The sequence below is a fragment of the Camelus ferus genome, chromosome 1 (assembly GCF_009834535.1).
Source record: "Camelus ferus isolate YT-003-E chromosome 1, BCGSAC_Cfer_1.0, whole genome shotgun sequence".
Lineage (NCBI taxonomy): Eukaryota > Metazoa > Chordata > Mammalia > Artiodactyla > Camelidae > Camelus > Camelus ferus.
Genome location: NC_045696.1, coordinates 1842780 through 1870475, shown reverse-complemented (window position 1 = coordinate 1870475; position 27696 = coordinate 1842780). Strand labels below are relative to the sequence as shown.

At 64.0% G+C, this 27696-nt stretch overlaps 1 protein-coding gene and 1 long non-coding RNA gene across 2 annotated transcripts; one reads left to right on the top strand and one right to left on the bottom strand.

Moving 5' to 3' along the window:
* Positions 1–1570: 1570 nt before the first annotated feature.
* PFKL (phosphofructokinase, liver type) lies at positions 1571–27455 on the top strand. The gene is given in 23 exon segments (XM_032493847.1): positions 1571–1727; positions 8118–8191; positions 11118–11195; positions 11419–11608; positions 12326–12491; positions 13080–13124; positions 13370–13421; positions 13423–13479; positions 15471–15566; positions 16610–16702; positions 18239–18364; positions 19168–19232; positions 19835–19898; positions 21088–21234; positions 21599–21669; positions 22188–22275; positions 22970–23122; positions 24548–24712; positions 25177–25238; positions 25462–25573; positions 26227–26326; positions 26401–26506; positions 26877–27455. Coding segments are annotated over 23 exon segments (2343 nt in total). The 5' UTR covers positions 1571–1642; the 3' UTR covers positions 27025–27455.
* On the bottom strand, positions 24065–25262 carry LOC116667831. The gene is made up of 2 exons (XR_004324929.1): positions 25157–25262; positions 24065–24254 (listed from the first exon to the last, which is right to left on the bottom strand). It is a non-coding gene; the product is annotated as an uncharacterized LOC116667831 (long non-coding RNA).
* Positions 27456–27696: the final 241 nt, after the last annotated feature.

Below are 27696 nucleotides of genomic sequence, written 5' to 3'. Positions count from 1 at the left end.
TGCAGGCCTGTAAGTCTTGGGGTACTTGGTCCCACAGCAGCAGGTACCTGGTACTGTCAGCTCCCAGGGAAACGGGCCAGACTGTGGCCTGGAGACCCTGCCACTTCTCCAGGACCTCCGTCCCACGGTGGTGTCTTACCCACGCTCTTTATCTGGATGTAGTGCTTGTTCGAGTTCTCCCTGAAGTCTCCTTACAAAGAGCGGGCTATGCTCACACTCACCATTTCCTGGACCCTCTCCACTCCCCTTACCAGTCCTGCTCCTCCGCTATTTATGATTATTTCATGCAGTTTCTTGGAATTTTTAAAAAAAGACAATTAAAAAATGGCTCCTGTGTTCTTTATTTATTATTGTCATTGTTTCTGTTGTTATTTGTGACAAGAACACTTAACATAACGCCTACCCTCTTGGCCAGGTTTTAAGTGTACACGACAGAATCATTAAGCAGGCACTGGGCTGGACACTGAGCTCGGGGACGCACTCATTCTGCAGAACTGCCACTCCCCCCCCGTTGACTAACACCCCCCCCCCACTTCCCCGCCCCCCACAATGGAATATTTTTAGTAAACTTTGTATTAAAGCATAGCATACAAAGAAAACCGCACAAATCACAGGCGATCAGCTCGCTGAATTTTCACAAAGCAAACACCTGGCTCAGCACTCAGCTCAAGAAACAGAGTGTCACCCCACCCCCAGCCCCCTGCTGGGGCTCCTGGGACCCGCCCACTGCTAGCCCAGGATGGAGGCCTTTCCTTGGAAACCCCAGTTTGGCTCAAAGGGACTCTCCCGCCAGCAACCAGGCTTCCTGAGGGCTGGGGTCAAGTCTGTTCTGGTGACGGGCTGGGCCCCCCCCCCCACCCCCACCCCCAGCTAGGGGGCCTGGATCAGGGGAGGGGCTCCAACCCTCCGAGTGACTGATCCGCTGACCATCCGACGACGTAGAGCCCACACTGTCCGGACCCAGGTCCCCACCCACCTCGCTGCCCCGTGTGCAAGTTTTCCACGGGTCCAGCAAGTACTTACTGAAGTAATGTATAAATGAATGAACGAAGCCTGGCAGGGTTTCCTCTTAATTCCTTTCGCATCTTAATCGTCCACCGCTCTCGGTGGGCCCTCGGTTAAAGCTTGAGGGCGGTGGCTGGGGGGCCCTGAGTGGGTAGGGCTCCTGTGGCTCCAGCAAAGAACAAAGTTAAAATAGACCGGCGCCTAGAAGTCCTGCCAGACGCGGGGCAGGCGGCGGTGCGCAAAGGGTCGCGTCCGGCCCCCTCCCCGGGCCGTCCCTCCGGTCTGGTTGACACTCGACTGGCTCTGCCGCCGGTTGTGACGAGCAGACCTGGACAGCTGGACTGCGCACGCTCCACGAACGCGGTCCTGGATCAGACCGAACAGGTCTGGAAACTTGAACTAAAATTCTGGCTCAGTGGGCCCGAGGCCCAGGTGCGGCCGCCGCGGACGGCCAGGTGGCGGGTGCGCGCCCCGGACCCCGGGACAGCCACGCGGGCGCGTCGGCCCCGCCCCGCGCCCCGCCCTCGTGGCCAGCGGTGACCTCACCCGGCGCCGGGGCGGAGCGCAGGGCGCGGGGCGGGACCGGCGACAGCGGCGGCTCGGGCGGCAGAGCGAGCGCGGCCGAGTCGGCGCCGCCATGGCCACCGTGGATCTGGAGAAGCTGCGGATGTCCGGGGCCGGCAAGGCCATCGGCGTGCTGACCAGCGGCGGCGATGCGCAAGGTGGGCGAGGGCACGCGGCCGGTCGCCTGCGGGCGGGGGTTCTGCCTGTCCCCAGGGCCCTGGGGCGCGCCCGCCACCCTCAGCCGGGGCCTGCGGCGCGCGACCAGCAGGTCCTCCTGCGGGGCTGCGCTTTCCGCCGCCTCCTCGTGCCCATCCAGGTCCCTGTCCCGAACCCACCCGGACGAGTCCGGGCCTGCGTACGTGCCACCCACCACGGCCTCTGCGCCCCGCCCGCCGGGGGTGTGACTGCGCGGCCGGCCGTGGCGGGACGAGACGCTCTCAGCGCCCCTGCCGCCCCGGGCGCTGCCCACACCCCTTCCCCGGTGGCTGTTGTCGGGAGCCCATTTCCTGGAGGCAACGCCAAGCGGAGGTCGCTGAGGTTCTGAGCAGGTCCCCGCAGGCCTAGAGCCCGCTCTTCCTGGTTCTGAAGCGCAACCTGGGGGCACAGTGCTTCCCCCAAACCACCGCCTCCAGGGTGGCTCTGGGGCATTTTTCCTCAGTGCAGACCTGTTCTAACCGGGCTTGTACAGGGGAAGCCAAAGATGGCCTTCCCGGTGGCCTGCCCAGCATCCTACAGCCAGGACCTGGCAGAGCTGGGTGAGTGCCCCTCTTGTGGGTCTATCCTGGCAGCCCCCTCCTGGGGGCCTGACTGCTGCTCTCCAGTGCCTCTCTCTGGGGATGACCAATGTGGCACCTGTTGGGCCTGGGCCTGGCCACACCACACACCTTGAACCCCAGGAAAGACCTTAAGTAGCCCAGGGAGCAGGCCTGGAAGAAACCCAGCCCGCACCCTTGGGCTGCACGGCTGGGCGGGGTCTGCCTCCTTCCAGATCAGGAGTGTAGACACACACCTCCTCTCCCTGCCTCAGGCCCCAGACTCCCCTGTTCCCCACTCAGAAGCGGGGAAGAGGTCAGAGGGGAAGAGGTCGGAGGAAGCGGCTCTCACAAGGGGCAACCCAGGTGGGGGGACTGAGTCAGACGAGTCAGCCACTGTCTGCATCGCGGCCTGCTGCGAGGCGGGAGGCCTCCCGCGGGTTCGAGCTGAGCCCTCTGGACCTGGCAGGGCGGGCACTGTGCTCTGCTGCACGTCCACAACCCCGCATGGCCAGAGCACTGGCTGCCTGTTGCTGGGGGATGACGGCTCCCTCTCAGAGCATGGCCAGTGGGCGGGGCCGCGGGAGGAGAGCTGGTGGAGAAGGTGGTCTTGCGGAAGCATCATCCCTGAGACTGGATCCCGGGAAGTGAGAGGGCTAGACCCGCCTCTCCAGAGAGGTCCTCTCGGAGGCAAGGCCCCTCTCCCTGCCTCGTGCGGCTCCGGGTCTCCACCCCAGGCTGCCAGACCCCAGGCTGCCGTCTGCACAGGGGAGACAGCAGCGCTGGAGGGAGGGCTGGGCTTGATGAACAAGGGCGTGTAGGCAGAGGTGCAGAGGTGCGGAGCCCGGTGGGCAGGCGTGCCCCCTCCCCCCTGCACAGGCCAAATAGGGTGAGGGAGCGTGGAGGTGCAGTGCTGCCATCCCGGCAGGTGGGCCAGCTGAGGGCAGAGCCTGTCTGACCTGCGGGTCTCCACTTGGCCAGCCCTGCCCTGGAGCCCCACACAGAACAGGCAGTGCTTCCTGGATGCCTCGGAGTGTGGCCGTCAGCGTACCACCGGCTGGGCTGACCAGCAGCCACCTCACCTCCTGCAGGTGTCCTTGCTTCCCTATTCCCCTAGCGGCTGTCACCATGATTTTCTGGTTGGGGCTTTGAGAGAGGAGGACTCCGCCAGCTTCCCCAGTTTAGGGCTGGGACCGAGGCCTGGAGGAAGATGAGGGCCAGCTAGCTCTCTGCGGGGTAGGGAGCCTTTCTGGTTTGTAAGTTCTGAAAGCCAGCCAGTGGGTGTCTGCCCTGGGCCCACTCACTCTTGCTTGCACCACTCTGGGGACCTGGCTCCAGACGGTGGGTTCCCAGTTTGCCCTCAGGGGTCCTCAGTGCCTTCCAGATAAGGCTGACCTTTTGGGACCTGCTGGTGCCACATGGGCCCTCCCTTGTGTGCTCTCCCATGTGGGTGCGGGGCCGACAGCAGCTGCAGAGAATGGGTATCCACCCTGATGTGCGCTTGCCTCCCAGATGCTAGTCTGCGTTTGTTGGAACGAGTGAAAACCAGCCAGCCTCATGGCATGGAGGGCCAGACCCTATCCTGGTTGGGCCAGCCTGGACCAGCTCTGTGATTTGACCCGAGCACTTCCCTCGGGCCCCAGTTTCCCCTTCTGTAAGCAGTGGGGAGAGGCCAGGATGAGCCACCGGACAGGTTCCTTCCAGCCAGCCCAGAAGCCATGTCCTCTGCCCTTCCTGTTGGCCAGAGTGCCCATCTGTGAGTTGAGGAAAGGCAGTTGTTGTTCAAGGATGTTACTTTGTACAAAAGTGACTACAAGGCTGTAAAACAGCCCAGCTCCCCCTCCATTGACCCCCTGGGTCTTGGCCCTGGGTGGCCCCAGCCCTGTCCCTCAGTAGCACCCAGGACCGGCCTTTTCCAGGCTGCTCAGTGTAGCTGGTGATGGCCTGTGTTTGCAGGTGAGGGCTCCCTCCCCATCTTGTCTGTCCCTGCCTGGCTCTGCGTCTTCACATCAGCTGACAATTAGATGCTGACCTGCTGGACCGCATGTCCTCTCAGGCTCACCTCTTTCCTGTCCGTTTGGCTTTTCCAGAAGCTAATTGTGATGAAAATTCACCTTAGGGACAAACACGTCCTCCTCAGACATCAGTTTGTGATGTCAATTTCCTCCAGCAGGAGGTCCTCAGTTGCAGTCTCCCTGGCCTGCTGGAGGGTGAGGGTGACGTGTTGAGGGTCAAGGGTCAAGGGTCGAGGCGTGGTCCGTCAGCTGCAGCTTTTCTCCTGCCTGCTCCTCTGACCCTCGGGGCTTATGGCTGCTGCCCAGGGTTATTTCGAGAAAGAAAAGCAGATTAAAGGCAACTAAATAGGCTCTTTTAAGGAAGGCAGCTTACAGTGAGGTTTACTAGGCAAGGAAACCCACGCCCTTAGGCCTCTGTCTCCATGGCAGCTGGTACAATTCCTTTCCAAGATTTGAGAGTGTAATATGGTCATTTGCTCTCTGCCACGAGACTGCAAACAGTACCTTAAGCCTGGGGCCCTCTGCTGTCCTTGGGGCTCCGGACAAGGCCTCCAGGCTGGCTAGTGGGATGGCCATGACCTCTGGTTGGACGGTGGCCTGGGTCTCCTGGCCGCTGCCCCCCCTGTCCCCACCCTCTCTCCTCACCCACCCGGAACTGCTGGCCTCCCTCCTGCTCCCAGAGGCGGGGCTTGGACCTTGAGCCCCAAGTGGCCTCACCCCAGCAGATACCTGAGAGTGAAAAGCCTCGGCTGGCCAAGGCCCAAGAGGTGGCCGGATGCTTCTGCAGGACCCAGAGCCTGCTGAGGGGCGCTGGGGGGTGGGGGCAGCACTGCAGCTGTTTCATCTCATCTGGCAGGGGCCGCGAGGGCAGGCAGGGCCGGGAGGGCAGGCAGGGCAAGGAGGGCAGGCAGGGCAAGGAGAGTGCAGCTCACAGCCCCCTGGCCTCAGGCAGCAGGACTTTCGGCCCTTCAGATTTAGGTTCTGGGGGCAGCCCAGCTGTCTGGGAGTATGTATGTGGGGTGCACTCTCTGGGCTCCTGCCCTTAACTTCGATTTCTGCAACCCCACTTCCATCCCTTTGGGAGATGAGAGACATTTATGCTTTCTTTAGAAATGGGATTTTCTTGCTAAAGGCAGGTGTGTAAGCCATGGGCATGGCCAGCTCAGGGTCCGTCTGGCCTCTGTGCTCCACTGACCCTGGCCCTGCCCTCACCTGCTGGGATTTCTCATCTGCAGAATGAGGATAGTGGCAAATTCCCCAGCTGACTTCCCAGGAGCTATGTGCCGGGAGCCTTGGGCTGGAAGCTGTGGGCCGTGGGCCAGGAGCCGTGGGCCGGGAGCCATTGGCCGTGGGCAGGGAGTCATGGGCTGGGAGCTGTGGGCCGAGAGCTGTAGGCCACGGGCCGGGAGCTGTGGGCCGTGGGCCGGGAGCTGTGGGCTGTGGGCTTGGAGCCCTGGGCCAGGAGCTAGGGCCGTAGGCCGGGAGCCATGGGCTGTGGGCCAGGAGCTGTGGGCCTGGAGCTGTGGGCCGTGGGCCTGCCCTGGGAGAGGCTCTTCCTGCAGAGCTCTTCCTGAGGTTCTCACTGCTGTCCAGCCCTCAATGCCTTGTCTGAGAGCTGCTCACTCCCTGGGCCCTGCCTCCAGGCTGGAGACAGGGTGAGACTTGTGTAATCAGGGTAATGGTCGAGAGTCATCGAGTTGGGGTCACCATGTGGACCACGCATGCTCTAGGGATCCTGTGGGTGACAGCACTCCTGCAGGATGCCCAAGCTGCTAGGAACTGCCCCTCCACCAGCTCAGGGGGCCCGGAGGGCAGGTAAGGGCTTTCCCAGCCTGGGGACAGACCACAGGATGTGAGTGTGGGCTCTGGGCCAGGCCTGCGGGAGGAAGGCGGGGGAGCAGGGGTGGTCCCCGGGGCGAGACTGAGCACAGGTCACCTCTGTGATCGGACCCCCAGACCTGGCATCAGAGGCTGGGACCTGGGGTGGGTGGCCTTGGCCAACTTTCTTCCTCTTGAAGACCAGTGTCTGTCCTGCCCGTCCCACTGATAGCTTTTGTGACAGGAAAGGTTTGAGGCAAATTGCCTCCAGCTGCTGATTCCCAGGCCTCAGCCATGGCCCCCTGCCAGGTGGCAGTCAGGGTGGGGGCTGGGCCTGCCCCGGGTGCCCGCACAGGGCCACCCACCTGGCATCTGACCTGGTATCTGACCTAGCATTCTCTGGGCTTGAGGGGGCTGCAGCTGTGCGCGTCAGGCCACCTGGAGGCCCCGTCCCACCCTCAGACAGCAGCAGGGGCTGCCGCGTTGGGCTACTGCTGGTGCACCTGTCCCCCGTGGGGCCGCCCATGGGGCTTCCTCGGGTTGTGCCTTGTGAGCCCTACTATGGGCCAGGCCCGCGGGAACTGACCTGCAAGGAAACGGGAGTGAGGTTCCATTGGACTCTTTTGAGTATTTCTTGTGAGCTGCGCTCTCTTCCTGCCCCACGATTGTCTGTCTTTCCAGGAAGCCTATACTGCAGGGTAGCTGCTGTAGACAGGGGCTGGGGCCAGGGGTCAAGGAAGCGAGGTGACCCCCGAGCCTGGTGGCCCCGGTGTGCATGAGGCCATTTAGCTGACTGCCGGAGGCCGCCAGACCCCCCCCAGTGAGGCAGGAAGCCCCATAAAAAGACAGGCAGGGCCACTACTCTCCTGCCAGCACCATCCGGTTCCCTGGCTCAGAGGCTGTATCTCACTTTTTGCCTCTGAAACGGCTTACTTACGCCTAAAATTCTATTGGTTCCCTGAGCTCACTTCTGATTGGTTATTTCCTTCACTCCTGATTAGTTATTTCCCTAACTCCTGATTGGTTCATTTCCCTAACTTCTGATTGGTCCATTTGTAGTACTTCATTTGCATGGAGCTCACTTCTGATTGGTTATTTCTCGCCCTCCTAATTGGTCCATTTCTACAAAGCTTGTTCTTAATTAGTCAACTTTCCTTATACCTCATTTGCATATGATGTTGCAAAGTGTAAACTGGCAGCTTATAAAAGCCGGTGTAACCCTACAGACGGGTCCAGAGCTTGGAGTGTTAACTCCTGTGGGCCTTTTGGTGTAACAAGCCTGAGTTCTCCGTCTGTCCGAGGGCTGTTTGGTCTCTCGCCTGGATTCAGGTAGCTGTTCACAACTGAGCTGGAACACGATATTCGGCAACACCAACAGTCCCAGACCCTAGCCTTAGGGGGGGGGGTGTTGTCCTTCCTTGTTCTATGAAGGCCACTCTCCAGGCCGTGGGGCAGGGGGTTTATGGCCCCAGGGCCAAGGGACACTGACTTTCAGGTATCCCCTGAGCTGCCCCCCAGTGTGGTGGCCCAGAGTCCAGCAGAGGCTGAGGGTGGGTTTGGAAGGCTGCTGCCCCCTGTGTCCCACCTGTCTCCTCTTTCATCCTGGGGTCGTACACCCGACTTGCTGAGATTCCCCCAGGTCAGGGTCTGGTCACAGGAGTAGGAGGGGTGTGGTGCTGAGCAGCAGGGGCCACAAGTGAGCACGAGGCAGGCTGAGGCCAGACACAATGTGGCAGGTTTGCACCTGCCTGTTCTCCAGACTCTGGAGGAATCCAGTCCAGGTGGGGACCTTCCTGGGCAGCTTATTTCCAAATGCTTGGAAGCTGGAATGACACTGGGGTGGGGTTCGCCCTGTGCTGGGCTTGGGCTCCTGGCTCAGTGTCCCCTGAGATGCGGGGAGCGAAGGTCCAGGGCCCCGACACCCCAAGTCTCCACTGACGGGCGTCTCCCTGCTCCCTCGCAGGCATGAATGCCGCCGTTCGAGCTGTCACGCGCATGGGCATTTACGTGGGGGCCAAGGTCTTCCTCATCTACGAGGTAAGGTGCTGGGTGGGCTGCGTGCTCTGGCCGGGAGCAGGGGGAGGAGGGGGGTGAGGCGTGGGGGAGGGAGGAAGGATGGTCGATCCTGTCCCAGCACAGTCATTGTCATTGTTCAATCCCTGAGGCCCAGGCCCAGAGAGAGGCTGGTCAGGACAGACGGGTGGGGTGGGGCCAGCCCTGCTCCGGGATGGTGGTGGGGAGCCCGCCCTCCAGCCTGGGGACTTGTGGTTGGGTGTGTCACTTGAGAGAGGAGGGCATGAAGCTGCCTCCTGGGAGGCCCGGGACCTCACCCCGACCTGATCCCCAGCCCTCTCACGTCCTCATTACCTAAACCTGAGTTTGCAGTTACCCTCAAACTGTTTACAGCAAGTAGTCTCCTTGCATAAAGCAACAGAGTATCATTGTTCCATCTCATCCTGGCCACAGATGCTGCCCACTTTGCTTTGTATCTCCCCCAGTCCCTCCCCCACAAATCCCTGTCTCCATTTGGGGCACACGTATGCGTATGCGTGCGCATGCGCGAGTACACATGCCCTAGAATTCTCTTGTGCTTTGTACTTTGTTTCGTTGCTTTACTAGAATGTAGTGAACCCCCTACTCTGCTCCTTCCGGAGCTTCCCTCCTCCCACCTTGGGCGTGTCCGAGTCCTGTCCCTTTGCCCTGGCCCAGGTCAGGCCCTTCCCCGCCAGCCCTGGCTGTACGGGGCTGCCTGAATGTTCTGGAGGCCCTACCCTCCCACAGGATCTGGACCCTCAGACCGGCTTCGATGGCCAGGACCCTGCAAGGCCCTAGGTCATGTTTGGGAAGCACTTATCTTCAGAGTCTCAGGGACCTGTGGCCTCAGGAGCTGGACAGGTGGGACCCTCGCCCTGATAATGGTGTAGAACCTTCTGGAGGACAGGGTGAGATTCTTCAGAGAGTGGCCTAGTTTTGTGGACAAGTGGCCTCCAATCAGGGAGGGGAGGGCCTAATGCCCGGCTCCCGGAGGTCGTACACATGTGATGGGGCATCCCTTCACCTCCCTGACCGTCCATTTCTTCTTCTTTGAAGTGGGGAGGTGAGGGCACGAAAGCTAGTGCAATGTTGAGAGTAAAGGCACTTTTCACAGCCCTGACCCTGAGACGGGCTCGGTGAATGGGGCTGTTTTTATTCACCTGTGGCTTAGAGCTCAGAGATCAGAGCTGACACAAGGCCGGCTGCGGGAAGGGCGCTGGGACTGCAGCCCGTTCTGAGGCTGCCAGGGTTCCTGTCCAGGCAGGAGTGGAGAAGGCAGAAGGAGGGGAGAGGGGAGAGGGGAGGAGCGACACAAAATGGATGGAGGTTCGTGAAGACATTCTCGAAGTTTCCCGGGCCAGGAAAGGAGGGTGTGTCCGTGAAGCTTCGACTCCAGCTGGGAGACCCCTAGCTTGTCGGGGTCTCTGGGGACTGCCGGGGTGCACAGTGGGGCTGGGGTCGGGCTGCCCCGTGCGCGGGCTCTGTGCCCAACCCTGGGGCTGCAGGCAGGACAGCCCGCACCGGGCCGTGCCTGCTGTGGGGCTTCAGGTTTTCTCCCGCTTTTCCATACGGGGAGGCGGGGGGTGGTGTTCGTCCTCGTGGCCGAAATCCTGACCAGAGGGAGAGGGGGGACGAGGCCTGGCCTGAGTTGGAGAAGGTGGCTTGATGGTCCTTCAGGTGGAGGGCCGTCCTTTGGCCCCGGGAACCTTCTCCGAGGCCTGCTTCCTACCCCCTCCCCCAAGGGCGGGAGCATCTGCCCCGCCTGCCCCCAGGCCTCGCTGCCCAGGAGCTGCAGGCCCCGTGACCGAATGACAAGGGTGGTAGGAGAGAAGGTGGGTCACAGAGCAGATGCCCAGAGCCGAGCCCCAGGCAGCAGCGGTGGCTCATGGAGGGGTTGGGGAGGCCTGCGTGGAGGAGGCGGCCTTGCTCATCTCGGCTCGGTGGTGCTGTGTCTTCTCACCATTTGTGAAAGCGTGTGTTCTGTCTCCAGACTGTATAAAGAACGCCTGCTAACAGAAAGGGGTCAGGAACACGATAGACGAGACAGGCAGGGCGCTGGGGCAGCCTGTCTGGCCGAGGCTGTCCAGGGGGCCATAGGGAAGAGGCTCAGGGAGAACCACCTGCAGGGACCACACACAGCCTCCATGGTGGAGACCAGCACAGCCTGGCTCCGTGGGGCTGAGCGCCCAGAGGCCCCACCGCGTTGCCAATAGGCGAGGAGGTCATCTCAAGCACGTATGGCCGTGCCGTTGGTGGCTGGTCCCACACCCAGCAACCCAGGAGCCCTTTCCTGCGAGACGTGTGTCTTTAGCAGCATTATTTCCAATAGCCCCAAACTGGATCCCTTGGGAATGTCCATTGACAGGGGACAGATCAGTAAACGTGGGCCCGCACAGAGGCCTCCCGCACGGCAGCGAGTGTAGACACTGCTGCCCACGCCCCTTGGGGCCTCGCAGACACCGGCCTGGTGAGGGGAGCCAGACACAGAGCGGGTGCTGCGCTGTCATTTCCGCATCCAGTCAATGCCCTTGGGAGGTGGGCTGCGGGCGCTTCTGTGAGGGGAGGTCCCGGCAGGGCAGGGGGCCTGCTGGGCTGCTTCTGTTTCCATCCCTGGCGTGGTGGCCCGGTGTGGCTCGTGGTCACTCATCAAGGGGGCTGCCCTTGACAGGAGTTACGCTGCATGGTAAACCGTCCTGCAGGCCCTGCAGAGGGGCTCCGGAAGGCCCGTTTGGGGGCCCCCGTCTCTCCCTTGATAGCCCCTGACTCTGGGTGACCCGGGCCCTGGGGTAGAGGGGCCTTGGCGGTCGGGGCCCCTGGGCCCACTTCCTGCCGGATGGGGTTTTGGCTGAGGTTCCACCGGTCCTGCTTCCATCGATGGTGCTGTCTGGTTGCTGTGTGCGCCCATCTCATGCTGTCCTCTCGGTTTCAGGGCTACGAGGGCCTCGTGGAAGGAGGCGAGAACATCAAGCCGGCCAACTGGCTCAGTGTCTCCAACATCATCCAACTGGTGAGGCTGTGGTTGGTGACTAAGAGGGAGACACGGACACACACAGGACAGACCCAGAGGGACACAGACACGCCCAGAGACACACAGACACACAGAGGGACACACGGACACACACAGGACAGACCCAGGGGGGCACAGCCCTTCTGGGTCCCCCAGTCCCCGTCTGCCCAGTAACGGGATCTCTCTGGTCCCCGCTGGTGCAGGCTCCCTCTCCTCCATGCAGGGCGGCACCGTTATTGGCAGCGCCCGCTGCAAGGCCTTCACCACGCGGGAGGGCCGCCTGGCTGCGGCCTACAATCTCGTGCAGCGTGGCATCACTAACCTGTGTGTCATCGGTGGGGATGGCAGCCTCACGGGCGCCAACATCTTCCGCAGCGAGTGGGGCAGCCTGCTGGAGGAGCTGCTGAAGGAAGGTGGGTCCGCATCCGAGCCCGGACAGAGCGCCTTTAGCTGGGGAGCAGGCAGGAGTGGAGGCAGGCAAGACGTTGCCTGGCTGCCAGCTGGGAGGAGGGGTCCTGTCCTGGCCCAAGGCCGGGTCTACCCTAGACGGCTCCCCGAGCTGAGGGCCTGGTTTGGCGGGGAGTGAGGTCAGTGAGCTCGAGGCCCCGGGGTCTCAGCGTCAGGGACCCGCAGGCAGTGCTGTCCCCCTAGGGCTGGATGGCAGCTCCCAGGTGGACTCACCAGCGCTAAGTGTGATTCCTGGATGTGGGTTACGGACTTGCCAGTTTGCAGAAGTGTAATAGTTAAAATTTAATAACTTTAGACACAAAGTTCCAGGGTCTTTGGGTTGGAAAGTGATCTCTTGGAGCTTGGTCAGTTCCGTGCCACTCGTGGGGGACCTGGAGACGAGGGGTGCACTCTTTGAGGCTCCCCGGAGGTCTCCTGGTCAGGTGGTGAGTCTGCACTCGGTATCAAAAGTTCAGCTACTGCCCCCGCTGCTCCCCTGGCTCCCCGGGAGTCCCACTGCTGGACCTGGGGAGGGGGACCAGAGCCTTAGGACCTGACCAGGCTGCACTGCTGGGTGGGCTGGGGGTGCGGATCGGGGTAGAGGTCTCGAGCTGTGTATGGTGGCCGAGGGAGCCGGGTAGGAGCGGTGAGGCTGCAGCCCACCCCGGCTCCTCTTTCTCCAGGCAAGATCTCAGAAAGCACGGCTCAGACCTACTCGCACCTGAACATCGCTGGGCTGGTGGGCTCCATCGATAACGACTTCTGCGGCACCGACATGACCATTGGCACAGACTCGGCCCTGCACCGCATCATGGAGGTCATTGATGCCATCACCACCACCGCCCAGAGGTGAGCGGGGCCCGCAGCACCCAGTGCCCGGCCGCCGCCCGGCAGGCGAGCTCAGGGGCCCGTCTCCCGGTGAAGGGGCGAGGCCGCTGCTCTGCGCTGTCTGCGTAATTCTGTCTCTGGGAGTCTGTACTGACTACCTACCTGGCTGGGGGGTGATGCATAGTGGGGTGAGCACAGGGGCTTGGGATTAGGGTCCCCAGCCTGTCAGGCTGCCCCGAGCCCCAGCAGTGCAGCCGGCTCTGACAGGCTGCCTACGGCCCTGGGGCCGTGGTGACTCCGCCAGGGGTCCCCGGCTAGTGGCTGGTGAGGCCAGCCCCATGCAAGGCAAGAGGCTTTCAGCCTCAGGAGCAGGTCAGGGAAAAGCAGCCTGAAGCCGGTTCTGAGCCCGACAGGTGGCTCTTGGTGCAGAGGCCTGGCCGCCCTTGAGTGACAGAGGCTGCCTGTCCTCGGGCTGCTCCCTTGTCCTTGGTGTCTCCTGGGCATTCCCTTGGCAGAGGTGGGGCCGTGGGAGGCCCGGACTCGCAGCTCAGCTCAGCTCAGCTCAGCGGTGCTGGGCACTGATGCCATCTGCCCTTTCCGCGTCCACAGCCATCAGAGGACCTTCGTGCTGGAGGTGATGGGACGACACTGCGGGTAAGGGGGCTGCCCTGGTGAGCTGGGGGGCCCGTGGCTTTGGGGGAGTGGGAGTAGAGGCTTGGCACCTCCCTGGTGGCTGGCACATAGCAGGTGTTCACTTAACGCTGTAGGTGTGAGAGCTGGGGGTGTGGGGAGTCCTGACTCTGGGGCTGGATGCAGCTCAGAGATGTACCTCCCCCGAGACCCAGGGTCCGGAGTCTGTGGCCCACCCCACTCAATCCCCATCCCTCCTGCTCCTCCAGGTACCTGGCCCTGGTGTCCGCCCTGGCCTCGGGGGCTGACTGGCTCTTCATTCCCGGAGGCCCCCCCTGAGGATGGCTGGGAGAACTTCATGTGCGAGAGGCTTGGTGAGGTGAGCGCTAAGGTCTCTTCCCAGAGAGCAGGTGTCCTGGAGCAGTGTCACTGGGATGGTGCGGCCAGCTCTGGCTGGGCCGTCTTCACTCTGGTTCAGCAAGCACCTGCAGGTGTCCCTCTGGGGGCGGCCCCAGTGAGGAGTGGGGATGGGTTCGGTGCTGACTGCGATGCACATGCCTGGGGGCCCGCCTCCGAGGGCAGAGGGGGCCGAGAACACTCAGGCCACTGCTCGAGGCTTGGCTCTGTGTGGTCAGTGTTGATGCAGGGGAAGGGGCAGAATCAGGGATGTGGTCAAGTTGGCTTCCCAGGGAGGCTGTGATCACTGAGCCTGAGCTGGGGGAGGTGGCCTTGTGAAGATGGGCAGGCAGGGACAGGGACAGGTGGCTCCAGCTGAAGAGACCCAGAGTGGGCTGTGGAGGCAGGAGTGGGTGGGCGGCTGAGGCTTCATCCAGGGTGGACGGGCAGGGTGCCTGAGACGGGTGCCTGGGACGCGGCTCTCTGGGCCCCTCGAGGTGGAGTTGGGGGCTCTGGGACAGAACAGGCAGGTACTCTGCCCTGGGGACTCCTGGGACCCCTCAACCAGGGCAGGGGGCCCCTCGGCTAGGCCCGGGCTCAGCGGTAGACAGGACGGCCATGACAGGGTAGGGGGAGGTGCTGCCCTGGGAGAGAGAGGTGCCTTCAGATGGGGGGGCCAGGGGTTTGAGAGCTGTGATCTGCATTCAGGGCAGGGGAGCCCCTGGGATTGTGCACCCAAGTTCCCACTGAGGCCCAGTCTGGGGCCCTGAGGGGCTGTGCCCACCCACAGTGTCCTGTATGCCCCGGCCCAAGGGCACACTGAGCATGGAGGCTGCCGGGGGCTGGCCCCTTTGTTTTGAGTCCTGGGAGGTCTGAGGGGGCGGGGAGGCCTTCTGAGGGAGGCGGGTGGGCGGGGCTGGGGCCGGCCCTGGAGCGTCCCTGTGGCCAGGCGGTGGCACCACTCCCATCCACTACCAGATGCTACTCTCCCCTCCCCCCAGGGCTGTGCATCCCTACGCAGGGCAGGGGAGGGGCTGAGGGTCTTTACCGGCTCCTGGAACCTTCCCCAGTGGAACCAGGGGTAGGGCTGAGCCGAGCCGAGTGGGTGAAGCTGGCCAGAGGCCCCTGCCCTCCCCTTGGCTGGAGTCCTCGCGGCCCAGGCGCTGGGCCCGGTCCTGGCCCTGATGCCCCTGGCTGACCTCGGCCTCGGCTCTTTCACTGCGAGCTCTGGGCCGAGCTCCCTGGAGGCGGCCTGGACCCAGGGCTGCACACGCTGGCTCTTGCCTGCTCTGTGTAAGGCCCTCAGGACCTCCCTGGGCTTCCCGGAGCCTCAGGTTCCCCACCTGTTACGTTCAGGTGTCACCCTCTGCCCTGCTCACCTCCTGGGCTGCCGAGTGAGGCTGAGGGAGGTACAGGCTCTTCTGCTCCGCCTGCAGCCCTGTCTCTGGCTGTCTCACTTCACTGCACCAGCGCCACCTCCTCCAGGCAGCCCTCCACCCCCCCGTTCCCCCTTTCTTCGCACCCAAACCTCGTAGGAGCTGCTCTGACCCTGTCTTTCTCTCTAAGGCTCTTCGGGTGCTGTGGGGCAAACGTGGGGCTGGTGGGTCAGAGTGACACCCTCAAACGTTTCTTGAGGAAATAAGTAAGAAGCTCTTTAAAATTCCCAAAAAGATTTGTGTTTGCAGCAGGTAATAAGTAACGCTAATTTGTTCACCCCCAGCTGATGTAGGGCGCCTTCCCTCAGCCGCGGGAGGGGGAGGGGGAGGAGGAGCCCCCCGGCCCCCTGAAGCTCCCCCTCCCCAGCCCCACCCCCGGGAGGGACAGGGGGTCCTGGCTCCCCCATCGCAGCGCACCCCTTGCCCCTGGCCCACATGACCCCTGAGGTGGGACCCAGGGAGGGCTTGCGGGTGGCGGCCATGTCTGGGGCAGGTGTCTTCAGGCGGGTGGCTGAGCGCTGGGGCGTCTCTGACCCAGACTCGGAGCCGAGGGTCCCGACTGAACATCATCATCATCGCGGAGGGCGCCATCGACCGCCACGGGCAGCCCATCTCCTCCCGCTACGTGAAGGACGTGAGTCGGGGGCCCGGGGTGCATGGGGTGGACGGGGCCTCAGTAGGGGCTCCCTTTTATCTCCAGTCCCCAGGTGCTCGTGCTGGGGCCCCACCCCTGGCTTCCACAGGGAGGAGGCTCCTGGGAGGAGTTTCCTCACTCCCAGCGATTGCCAGATGTGGGGTGGGTGCACTGGGGCTCCCTGAGAAGCCCTGGGCCCCCAAGGCTGAGGTGTGGCCCCCACCTGTTGGGGGCCCCCAACCCTCCGGTTCCCAGTCTTCATTCAGAACATTCCCCACCAAAAGCCTTGTCCAGTTCTCCAACAGTGTCCCAGTGACAGGGTCCAGCCCCTACTGGCCCCCAGTGACAGGAGTGCCCACTGCCTATCTGGTACCAGATTCACAACAGAACAACTGGGTTTTCGGGGAAGCCTTTCTCCCTGTGACCAGGTTCTGCCCCAGGGCCCTGGGCCTGCATCCCAGAGTGAGGCGCAGCCCCGGGAGCCTCTGTGCCCTTCACTTTGGCCGCCCGTCCTGGCCTTGCGTCCCTGGCCAAGTGCTGCCAGGAGCCGGCCCGTCTGCCGATCCCTGTGCCTTGGGCTTCGCGCTGCTGTGCCTGGCGGGGCCGGACCTGCAGGGGCTGCAGACCATGATGTGCTCCCGCAACCCACACACGCGTGGGCGCACACACTCACAGCTCACACGGAAACACACCCCCACACGCTCGCACAGAAGCACACACCCAGGTACACGGAAACACACTCAGACTGACGTGGAAACATCACGTTCACACAGGAGCGCACACACACACGCGCCTGTGGAAACACATCCTCAAACTGACACAGAAACACACGTCTGCACAGTCACGTGGAACCAGGCGCTACACACACGATGTACAGGTGAACCCTGGACTGACTCTGTGGGGTCCCTGGGGGGCCAACATCCCAAAATCCCTGAGGCAGTGTTGGGGAGAGGATCAGAGAAGGTTGGGGGCCATGGGGTGGCAGGTCGGTGGGGGTGGGGCAGCGAACTCCAGGACCCCCATCTCTTTGTCCCAATGAGCAGCTGGTGGTCCAGAGGCTGGGCTTCGACACGCGTGTGACGGTGCTGGGCCACGTGCAGAGGGGAGGGACCCCCTCGGCATTTGATCGTGTCCTGGTAGGTGGCCCTGGGCGTGGGTGCATGGGTGGGCGTGGGTCCACGACTGAGTGTGAGCGGTTTTTCATTTTTGCTGGTGCTCTTGGGTGAGACTGAGGCCCGGTAGCCGAGGCCCTGCCCCTCTTGGTGATGGCTTTGGCTGGTCCTGGAGGAAGGAGGGTGGAAGGAGCAGCGGGCCCCGTGGGTCTGACGTCCAGTTCTGGGTCTGGCCTGTGGCCTGGGAGCCTTGCCTCTCAGGGCCTGGGTGCTGGATCCTGGCTCGAGTGCCTTCGCCATCCTGATTACTGGTCCCACCTCACCCTCTGCTGGGTGCGAATCACGGTGCAGCCACAGGGAGATAGGGTCTGGAGCCAGGAGGGCCCCAAGGTGGTAAAGGGCCTGAGCGTGAGTGCTGGTCACCTGGGGGTGGGGGAGCTGTGCCCGGGCCACTGTGCTGGTGTGAGGCCAGACGACTGGCGTGGGCCTGGGGGAGCTGCTGGGCTGACCTTTCCCAGGAGGCCTCAGCTCATCTTCCATCCTGCGTGGAGCAGTGGGGACACTGATCTCGGAGGGGGCCTGTCCAACCTGGCCAGTCACCCTCTGCCCCCTCTGTGAAGCCCCAGGGTTGCATTCAAGGAGCCTCCTGAGGGGCCTGAGACAGAGCGGCCAAGCGCTGGCCCTCCACCAGGCCTGGCGCAGGGATGTGGCTGCCGGGTGCCAGAATGGGTCTGGGGCCTCCCCTGGTGGCTGGAGATCAGCCTGGCCTGCCGGTTTTGTGAATGCTGGTGGAGACCCCCGAGGCCTGGGTCGGAGACAATGAGCCATCAGAGGAGATGGGCCCAGTGCTGGTCCCCAGCCCAGTCTCGGGGGCGACACCAGCACACAGTGGGTGCATTAAGGAGAGGAGCCGTCACACGGTGATCCCGGGGTACACAGGAGCTTGTCTTCCAAGGCTGTTCCTGACGCACAGCTGACCAGTTGGTGCCCAGGAGGCGGGGGTGAGGCCAGCGGGCATGGCCGGAGGCAGCAGACCGGCCAGCTGTCTCACTGAGCAGAGCCGGTGCTGTGGGCCTCGCTCTCTCCTGCACCTGTCTGTTCCCGTTGGCTGTGCTGGGACCTGTGTTTGGGTTTGTCCCCACGGAGGGCAGTCCTCACCTGTTTAAGCTGCCTGGCCTGCTGGCCCACGCCCAGATTTGCGCACACGCCAGGGCAGCAGTGACAAAGGAGCCTCCAGCGAGGAAGGCTGTCACAGCGGAAAGAACTCAGCTCCAGCCCAGCCAGCCCAGCCCAGCCCAGCCCAGCCCCACGGCGGCAGCTGGGGTGCGTGGCCACGCCCTCCTCGTGGGGCTGGCTGAGGCCCCCTGAGATGGTGCCCAGGGGCTATCGTGAGGGATGGTCACTGTAAACGGTGCTAATTATTTTAGAATCTTCTAGCGTGTGTGTGATGGGGTGGGGCTCTGAGAGCTGAGGGCTTGTGCGTCTGCCCGGGGCCCTGTGCACGAGGCTGGGAGTAGTGGGTGCACCTGCCTGAGCCCTGCCCTCCCCCTCCCCGCGCAGAGCAGCAAGATGGGCATGGAGGCCGTGATGGCGCTGCTGGAGGCCACGCCCGACACGCCGGCCTGCGTGGTCAGCCTCTCGGGGAACCAGTCGGTGCGGCTGCCCCTCATGGAATGTGTGCAGATGGTGAGCACCAGCCCGCCCGGGATGGGGGCTCCTGAGGGAGGCTGCCCAGGGCCTCAGAGCTCGGCTGTGCTCTGCCCCTACCCCCTGGAGCCCCAGAGCTGCAGTCCCTCCAGGCCTCTCAGGGCCCTGCCAACAGGCCTGCTGCGAGAGCCCCTCCCACGCATCCCCCTCGGTGTTACTGGAGCGGGCCGCGCACGTCGCCACCTCCTGTCGTGCCTCCACCCAGGGGCCTCGGTGTCCAAGGCCTGCTGTCCAGGTCGGGGAGGGCGGTGTGAGCACATCCCCAAGGTGCTTCCGAGGTGCAAACAGCCCCAAGGGAGATGTGGGTGCTGCAGGGAACCTGGGGGGTCTGAGGTGGGGAGGGCAGCCAGGGGGAACTGGGGGGGCCAAGGGAGAGCCAAAGTCACTTAGCTTCCCAGAGTCGGTGGCCTGGGACAGGCCTTGCAAACTAGGCAGGGGTGCACTGGGACCAGGATGGGAGGGCAAAGGGGGAGCGGGGGCCAGAGCCACTGGGACATTTGATGTGATCAGAGCAGGAACCACGGGAACGCAGAGAGGAGGGGAGGGCAGAAGGAGGCTGAGAGGCTGGCGGGGTGGGGATGCTGGCTCCCACTCTGCAGGTTTGGGGGGCCCACAGCTGGGGCAGAGCAGCCTCACTCTTTGCTCCTAGGAGGAGTGAGGCCCAGGGATCCCCCCTGGGGAGGGGAGGACCCGGCTGCCCAGCTGGTCTGTGACAGGCCCTGAGGTGGGCTCAGCTGTGGGCGCCAGGCCACCTCCTCCAGCCCGCGCTTCTTTGCTTTCAGACCAAGGAGGTGCAGAAGGCCATGGATGAGAAGAGGTTCGACGAGGCCATCCAGTTGCGCGGCAGGTGAGGGCCTAGTGGCCCTGGCGCTGGGCGGCTGTCTGCTCAGCGAGGTCCCTGGCAGACTCCCGCGTGGCTCGCACAGAGCCGCCCCTGACAGCAGGACACGTCCACCTGCGGAGCTGGCGCTCTGAGCCCCTCCTCCTAGGGCACGGGCCGCGCAGCGTGAGGTGGAGCGGGAGCGACGAGCCCGACCGTCCCTGCGCGGGGAAGCAGGCAGGCTGCGTGGATCCACCGCTCAGGGCAGGGCCTGCAGGGCGGGGGTGAGGGACATAGCACAGGGAGTGACACGGAGCGCACCTGGGGGGAGGGGGAAGGGGGAGTCCCGCAGAACGAGGCAGCGGAGGCTGTCCTGGAGGTCGGCTGGCCTGCAGGTCTGGTTCCCGTGGTTCCCGTGGTCATGCTCCCCGACCCCACCCAGGCCGGACGCGGGCACCTGCTTTGCTGAGAGGCATTGGGAGCGTATGTTCCCAGGGGTCTCCACCGCCCAGCGATGGCGCCCAGACGAGGGTGGGGATTGGGGCTGCGCCGAGCCTGGCTCCTTGGTGGCTGAGCTGTGCTGAGCTGTGGGCTGTGGGCTGTGGGCTGCATGTCCGCTTCCTTTCCAGGAACTTTGAGAACAACTGGAACATTTATAAGCTGCTTGCGCACCAGAAAATCTCCAAGGAGAAGGTGAGGCGGGGGTTAGGGCCCACGCTTGGTTACGTCGCAGCCCCTTCCCGCCTGCGTGGCTGCTGGGGTCTGCCTGCCGCCCGCACCCAGGAGGCGGGGAGCTGGCCGGGCTGAGCTGGGGGCCCTCCCTTCTGTCTGGGGTCTGAGCGCTGTGCGGAGAGGCAGGCCTGGCCTCTGCTTGACCAGCAGGTCCCAACAGCCCGCGTCTGGCCTGTCGCTCATCAAATGGCTGAAGGAGACCGTCAGGCCCACTGGCTGGTCTCTGGACAGGAGGGAGCTAGTGTTTACGACGCTTTCCAAAAGGGCTGCAGCCTCAGGAAATGGGCTCTCTTCACAATCAAGATGACAGCAGGGTTCCTTTCTGAAATCCCCAGGGACAAGGAAAGGGTTCTATCAAGACAAACTTGGGCAGTGGGGTCCCGGCACCCCCATTTATCCTGCAAGCTGATCGGGTGGGCGGCAGCTGGTCTCCACATCCCCTCCCAGAGCCGGCTGGGGCGGGACCACCCCCAGGGGCATCAGGGCTGGAGTCAGGCTGCCCGGCACACCTGGCTGCCGAGTGCTGGAAGGGGCTGCGTGTAGGGAGGTGCGCCGTCTGTGCCGCACACGTGCAGGCGCTGAGGAGCAGCAGGGGGATGGTTGTGAAGGAGCCCGCTGGTAACTCTCACGTTGATCCCGGGCTGAGGTAGTGTGTTGAGTCTATCAGGTTAAATCAACCATCGTCCTTGCGTCAGCATCACCTGCTTCCTCGCGTGTCCTTGGCCTGGCTGCGGTGGCCCCTTCCCTCTGCATCCGTCCTGCTCCTGCAGGGCTTTGCTGGGGCGCTGCCTCTGACCCCTGGCGTGGGGTGGTTGCTGAAAGGCGCTGACCGTGGCCCGAGCCCGCTGCCGCCCCATGAGCCGCGCTTGGCCGGCAGTGGCCGGTGTCCGTCCCCTGCCCTCGGCCGAGGGCTTTGCGAGTTATGAGCTGGGCCTGCACTGTAGCTCATGAGGTCTTCGCCAGAGCCTTGTGGAGTCGGGAGGACAGGGGTTTGTCACTCCTGGGGGTGGTCCAGTCACTGGATGGTGTCCAGGCTGGCACGAGGACCCGGGCCCCCTTTCTGGAAGCTGCTCTCTGCTGACTTCTGTCCTGGCCAGTGGTCCCTCCCCAGCCCCGCGCTCACGCTCCCGTCTCCTCCCCTTCTCTGAAGACCAACTTCTCCTTGGCCATTCTGAACGTGGGCGCCCCTGCGGCCGGCATGAACGCGGCCGTGCGCTCGGCAGTGCGTTCCGGCATCTCCCAGGGCCACACGGTGTACGTCGTACACGACGGCTTTGAAGGCCTGGCCAAGGGTCAGGTAGGTGCGGCCGTGCTGAGGCCGGGCTGGGGACCAGGCTTGCGGTGGTGGGGTCTGTGTCTTCGGTCGTTTATAAGGCAGTCCTGGCTTGTTTACGAACAGAGACCAAGAGGCTCACGATGTGGGCACACGGGGAAAAGCCAGTTCAGCGCCCTGGAGGGAAGGGGGAGGGGGAGCAGCTGGGTCCATGTTGGTGGTGCCTGGACCCCGAGACCCCGCTCTGACCTGGGGTGTGTCGGTCAGTGCCTGGCACGGCCTCTGTCCCTCCAAAGATGAGCTCTCCCAGAGCACAGGTGTGTCACCTGAGGGGAAGTGGGCGAGTGTCCCCAGCTCGCCCCCCTGAAGCTCTGCCTCCCTCTTACAGGTGCAGGAAGTGGGCTGGCATGACGTGGCCGGCTGGCTGGGGCGTGGCGGCTCTATGCTGGGGACCAAGAGGTGAGTGGCTGGCCACCAGCCGAGGTCCCATGGCCACCGTGGGCATCTGAGGGTGGGAGATTCCACGTGCAGGCTCAGCCAGGTGGGGGGGGTGGGCTGCAAGGGAAACCAGCTCCCTAGCCCCGGGCTAGGTCCGTTCTGGCCAGTGGCCTTTCCAGAGCGGGACACAGACCCTCCTGCTTGGGGCTTCCGGCTGAGAGCTCATTTGAGGTCGTCTGTGTAGAGGAAGGCTGCTCAGGTGTCCCCACGCCTGCAGGAGGCACCCTCCCAAGGGGGAAGTGGAGCTCCAGCCAGGTTGTCTGGAGGGCAGGGAGCAGTGGCCAGCGCCCAGCGAGGGCGCCTGAGCTGGGTGCCTGGCCCTCTGTCCCACTGCCCCCGGTGCTTCCATCTCCAACCAGCAATCACACCGCCATGTCCCCGGCCTGCTTTCTCCTACGGTCAGACATGGCTGGATGTGTGTCCTTCCAGCTGGCCTTCTGTGCTGACACACACATCCATCTGATTTACCTCCCTGGCAGGACGCTGCCCAAGGGCCTCATGGAGAAGATTGTGGAAAACCTCCGCACGTACAACATCCACGCCCTGCTGGTCATCGGTGGCTTCGAGGTGAGGGGCCGCCGCAGGGGAACAGGTGTGGGTGGAGGGGACCCAGGGGCGTGGGGCCCTTCAGGTGGCCCCCCCGGAAGCCCCATGTGTGGGGAGTTACCTTGGACCAGCTGGACACATGGGGGCCACCAGGGTAAGTGTGGTGTGGGCTGGGGAGGGTTTTTACCCTTTCTTGACGGCTTCACAAAGTTCAGATTAATGCCGGGGGTGGGGGGTGGGTAGGGGGAGCAGCAGGGGGCGGGGCAGCTCTGGCCACAGGAGGTGGGGGTGGGGCAGCCTGGGTAGGGGCGCCTCCGTCTCCCTCGCGGGAGGCGGTGTCCTGCAGGGCTCTGGTGGAGTTCTGGGCAGCGAGGGGCGTGCGGGTGTGATGCTGGTGCTTCATCAGCCCTAGTGGGTGGCATGTCAGCTCTCGTCCTTTCTCGGAGGAGTCTGAGCCGACCGGTGTCGAGGCAGGGCAGGTGGGCCCCCTTCCCATCCTCCTGGGGGTCTCACAGCCTGTCGTTGGCTGCAGAGCTCCCAGTCGTGGCCCTGGAGGTGGGGGCAGGTGGGTCCAGACGCCCAGCCCCGGGCACAAGGCAGGGGAGCAGGACCCAGGGGGCCTCTGGCCCGGGAGCTGGCCATCCCCTCCTCCGGCCTCACCCCCAAGCCCAGCCTCTCCAGGGTGGGCCCTGAGCTCCCTCCCTACCGCCTACAGGCCTACGAGGGGGTGCTGCAGCTGGTGGAGGCCCGCGGGCGCTACGAGGAGCTGTGCATCGTGATGTGCGTCGTGCCCGCCACCATCAGCAACAACGTGCCTGGCACTGACTTCAGCCTGGGCTCGGACACTGCCGTCAACGCCGCCATGGAGGTGGGCCCGGGACCTCTCCGCCCACACGGGCTGGGGGCAGAATGCGCCCAGAGTGGCTGCCGGGGGGTTGGGGTGTGGGGAGTGGGCAGAGCCCGGCTGCCCCCCAAGGCTTTGTAGGAGGCAGGGAGGGGCGTGCCTCGGGGGTCCCCAGGGTGCAGGGGCGACGGCGGTCAGGGCTGCAGTTGATGTAGTTGAGATGCATAGTGGCGTGGACGTCGGGCCACGGTTCTGTTTGGTGAAGCAGCCGCACGTGGCTCTGGGGGGAACCACAGACTCCGGTTGTGACGGGGAGTGGGAGGGGGAAGTCCCCTTCCTGGAGAGGTCCCAGCAGGCCGACAGCACCTGGGCTCTGTGGGCGTGTCCCCAGTGCTCTCTACCCACTCTAGACCTTTCCTGACCCCCCGCCTGTGACCCCACACGAGCCCAGCTTCTGCCAGCAACTCCGTACTGGGGGGCCTGAAGCTGGAAGGGGGTATGTTGCTCAGGCAGGCTCTGCATGTTATTAAAGGAAAAAGCACAAATAAAACAAGAGACTAGAGGAACCCCCCCATCACCCACCCACAGACCCCATGCTCCTGCAGGGTCTCCTGTGGATTCACGCGTCCCCTCCCCGACCTGCACCGCTGTGGGTCGCGCACAGCGCCTCCCCCTGGTACTCCTGCCCCTCCCCAGACAGGGGAAGACAGTGTTCAGGTTAACTTGCAGCTCTGAGTTCTGCTGAGGTTGAACATTTTCCTATTCGTTTGTTGCCCATTTGTGGGGTTCTTTTGGAAACTCTCTTTCCCACCATTTGCCTAATTTTCTCTGGGCACATTTTCTGTCTTATCTGTGAGCCTTTTTGTATCTGTAGGTTCTGGACCTTTTTGCCATAATTTTAGCTGTTTTCTTCCACCTTGCTCTCCGTCTGTAATCTGGGGTTTATCCCTAGTTCAGACACCAACAACCTGCTCATCTGTTTTATTTCTTTCCTCAATTCTTCACCTGCTGCTGTAATTTCATTTTCAAACGCGGAACCGCTCAGTTAGGATAGTCACCAAGTGTCGTGGCGTCATTAGCGTCTGCTGGGCACTCGCCTCATGTGCCTTCTGGTCTTTTGTTTGAGACCACCCTGCAGTGGCAGCAGCCTCTTTCCCTGTTTGCGGATGAGAAACGAGGTCTGTTGTACCCCTGGCCCGAGGTCAGGGAAGGCTTCCTGGCAGCGTCCCCCGGCCTCCACGCGCCAGGTGCCAGCGGCACCCCCTTGTCCTTGGGGACAGAGCCACCCGGACTGAGGGCCCCATTCTGTGTGGGCGTGCGGAGGGCGCGTGGTGAGGCTGTCCGGGCCGCTCTCGATGGTCAGTTGGCTTTGGAGAGAGACCCGGGTCCCCGCTGCGCCATGCGGCTCCCCAGACCCAGGGGAGGGCTCTGACCGCCGCTGGCCCTTAGAGCTGCGACCGCATCAAGCAGTCGGCCTCGGGGACCAAGCGCCGTGTGTTCATCGTGGAGACCATGGGGGGCTACTGCGGCTACCTGGCCACCGTGACTGGCATCGCTGTGGGGGCCGACGCTGCCTACGTCTTTGAGGATCCTTTCAACATCCAGGACTTAAAAGTGAGCTGATCCCCCGCCCCCACCCCCTGCTGCAGACCACCCAGTGGGGCTGAGGGGGCCGTCCTCAAACACCCGGGAGCAGGCCAGGCAGAGGGGGAGCCCAGGCTGAGGAACCGCCACCCAGCAGGCGGGGGGTCGGCTGCCTGCAAGGAGGCCCAGCCTGTGACCCCCTGCGCCCATCACCCCCCCACTGTGCAGGCCCTCCGCCCTGTGGCTTCCGTGGCCTCCCAGCCCTGGCCTGCCCCACCCGGCCTCATGGTCCGGCCACAGGCCCCCCGCCCCACCCCTCACAGTCCTTCCAGGCCTACAGCACCCCCAACCCGCCTGCCCCGGACCAGGCTGACCTGGGTCACATTGCCCCCCCACCCGTTGGTTAGTCTGGAAAATCCCACAGCCTTCAGGTTGGTGGGGTGCAGTTCCAGCTGCTGCCCCAACTCCGCTCACCCCAGCGCCCGCCCCTGCAGGCCAACGTGGAGCACATGACCGAGAAGATGAAGACGGACATCCAGAGGGGCCTGGTGCTCCGGTGAGGCGGCCGCGTGAGCCCCGTCCCGGCGGGAACTTCCAGACCCCAGCCTGCGGGCCAGGGCTGCCTGAGGGGCGGCTGGGTGGGGCAAGGCTGGGGCCTTGGGGAGGGGTGGGTGGGTTGAGCTTTCCCGAGAGCCTGTGGCCCAGCCCAGAGGGGCTCAGCGTCCGGCGGAGACCTGAGCCGGCTGCCACTCAGCTGGGGCCCCCCTTCCTCTTTGCAGAAACGAGAAGAGCCACGAACACTACACCACGGAGTTTCTGTATAACCTGTACTCCTCCGAGGGGAAGGGCGTGTTCGACTGCAGGACCAACGTCCTGGGCCACCTGCAGCAGGTGCGGGGTGGGGGTGTGGATTCGGGAAGGTGGCCCCTGCCCCTTCTGGGAGTGGGCCGGGGGTCCCCAGAGGACGCGGCAGGATGAGGACCCTTCTCTGTGCCCCTCCTCACGGGGCACCTGGCCGAGGTGCCACTTTTGCCTCATAGCCAGACCAGAGTCACCCCACAGCACAGGCAAGGAGACAGAGGAGGCCTCCAGACTAGGACGGGGCAGGGCTGGGACCCCTGTGGCAGCCTCCACCTCACAAGACCCCTCCCCTTCTCCGTCTCCTGGGGGCCCTGCAGGAAGCCTATGCTGTGGGATCTCCCAGCCAGAGTTGTGTGTGCCCTCAGGCCTCCCCTCTCCCGGAGGTCTTTGCTCACTGGGGGTGGGACCTGCCTGTCGGATGCAGGGGCCCAAGGAGGCCCCCTGACTCAGTGAGTAGGCACCCCACTGCCTGGCCTCTGGAGGTGGCTTTCAGGCTGGATTAGGGGTGGAGAAAGGGGCCGAGGTGCTGCGGACCGAGGGATGGGGTGTCAGAATTGCCCAGGGGTGCTCGCCTAGGGTCCTGCAGGGCCAGGTTGCTGGGCTCGTGCCCAGGCTGGAGCTGCCTGTGGCCCGCCGCCTCCCCAGCGAAGGCCAGACCCTGGCCTCACCCACTGTGTTTCCAGGGAGGGGCTCCCACCCCCTTTGACCGGAACTATGGTACCAAGCTGGGCGTGAAGGCCATTCTCTGGATGTCCGAGAAGCTGCGGGCGGTCTACCGCAAGGGTACGTGGTGAGGGGTGGCCCGGGCGGACCTGCCCTTGGCAGGGCCCTGGGCCAGCACGTGCCCCTGTCCACAGGGCGAGTGTTCGCCAACGACGCGGACTCAGCCTGCGTGATCGGCCTGCAGAAGAAGGCGGTGGCATTCAGCCCTGTCACCGAGCTCAAGAAGGACACTGACTTTGAGTGAGTGCCTCGAAAGAGGGGTGGCCCACGGGGCTCAGCCCTCCCTGGGGTGGGTGTGCCAGCAGAGCGGTGTGGCCACACTGGAACCCTCACCCCACAGGGCCATCTCATCCCCACGCCCAGGGCTGACCCCAGGCCCCACCCCTCCTGACAGGGCAGGTGGTGAGGGGTCAACGGATGATCAGGTCTGAGGGCACACGCAGCCTGGGCATCCAGGCAGGACAGGGACCCCAGACACCACCACTGACATCCCTCAATGCGTTGGCAAGGGCCGGCGTCCAGGTGTCCCGGGAAGGGATGTGCGGCCCGGGTTGGGGCCGCAGCCTGAGGAGTGGCCCCTCCCCCTGACCGCCGCCCCCCCCGCCGGCAGGCACCGCATGCCCCTGGAGCAGTGGTGGCTGAACCTGCGGCTCATGCTGAAGATGCTGGCGCACTATCGCATCAGCATGGCCGACTACGTGTCTGGGGAACTGGAGCACGTCACCCGCCGCACCCTGAGCATCGAGAAGGGCTTCTGAAGTGCGTCCACACCTGTGTCCGCCTCCCCACTCCCTCCTTCCCTGGGTCTGCGGGCAGGCAGGCGGGGGGCCGGCGGGCGGCGTGCAGGCCTGGCTCCGGGCTCTCACAGCTCCAGTCCCATCCTGCTGCCCCTCAGCTCTCCCCCAGGACAGAGGACCTCGGGCACCCGCTTCCAGTCCAGGGGCATGTGGGGGCGTCTGTGGACACTGCTGCCCCAGTGCCTCAGGCCCCCATGTGGTCCATGCCCTCATTAGCCGTGGGGGGGCTGGTGCTGGAGGCTCTGTGCACGTGGGAAGGGGGTCGTGCCCCGTGGGCCCCACTGCGATCCTGCTCCTGGGTGTACTGGCTAAGCAGAGCTTGTCACTTTTTCTAGAAATAAAATGCCCCCGACTGTGGAGTGCTCGCAGACTCGGGAGCAGGGCCTGCGGAACCTGTGCTGGTTGATAGCCCCCACCTTACACGCACAGGTCTAGGGTCCACCTTTGGCCTCAGGACTGGGCTGGGTCTCAGGGACATGCGCCTTCTGGGGCCACACTCCCCTCCTAGGACCAGCAGCCCCACCCTGGCCATGGTGACCTGAGCCCCCTTGCCCTGTCCTGAGGGGTGACAGGCCTGTCCTTCCTCCATCTTGGGAGGCTTTCTGAGGCTGGTTCCCAGGCCTGGAGTCTGAC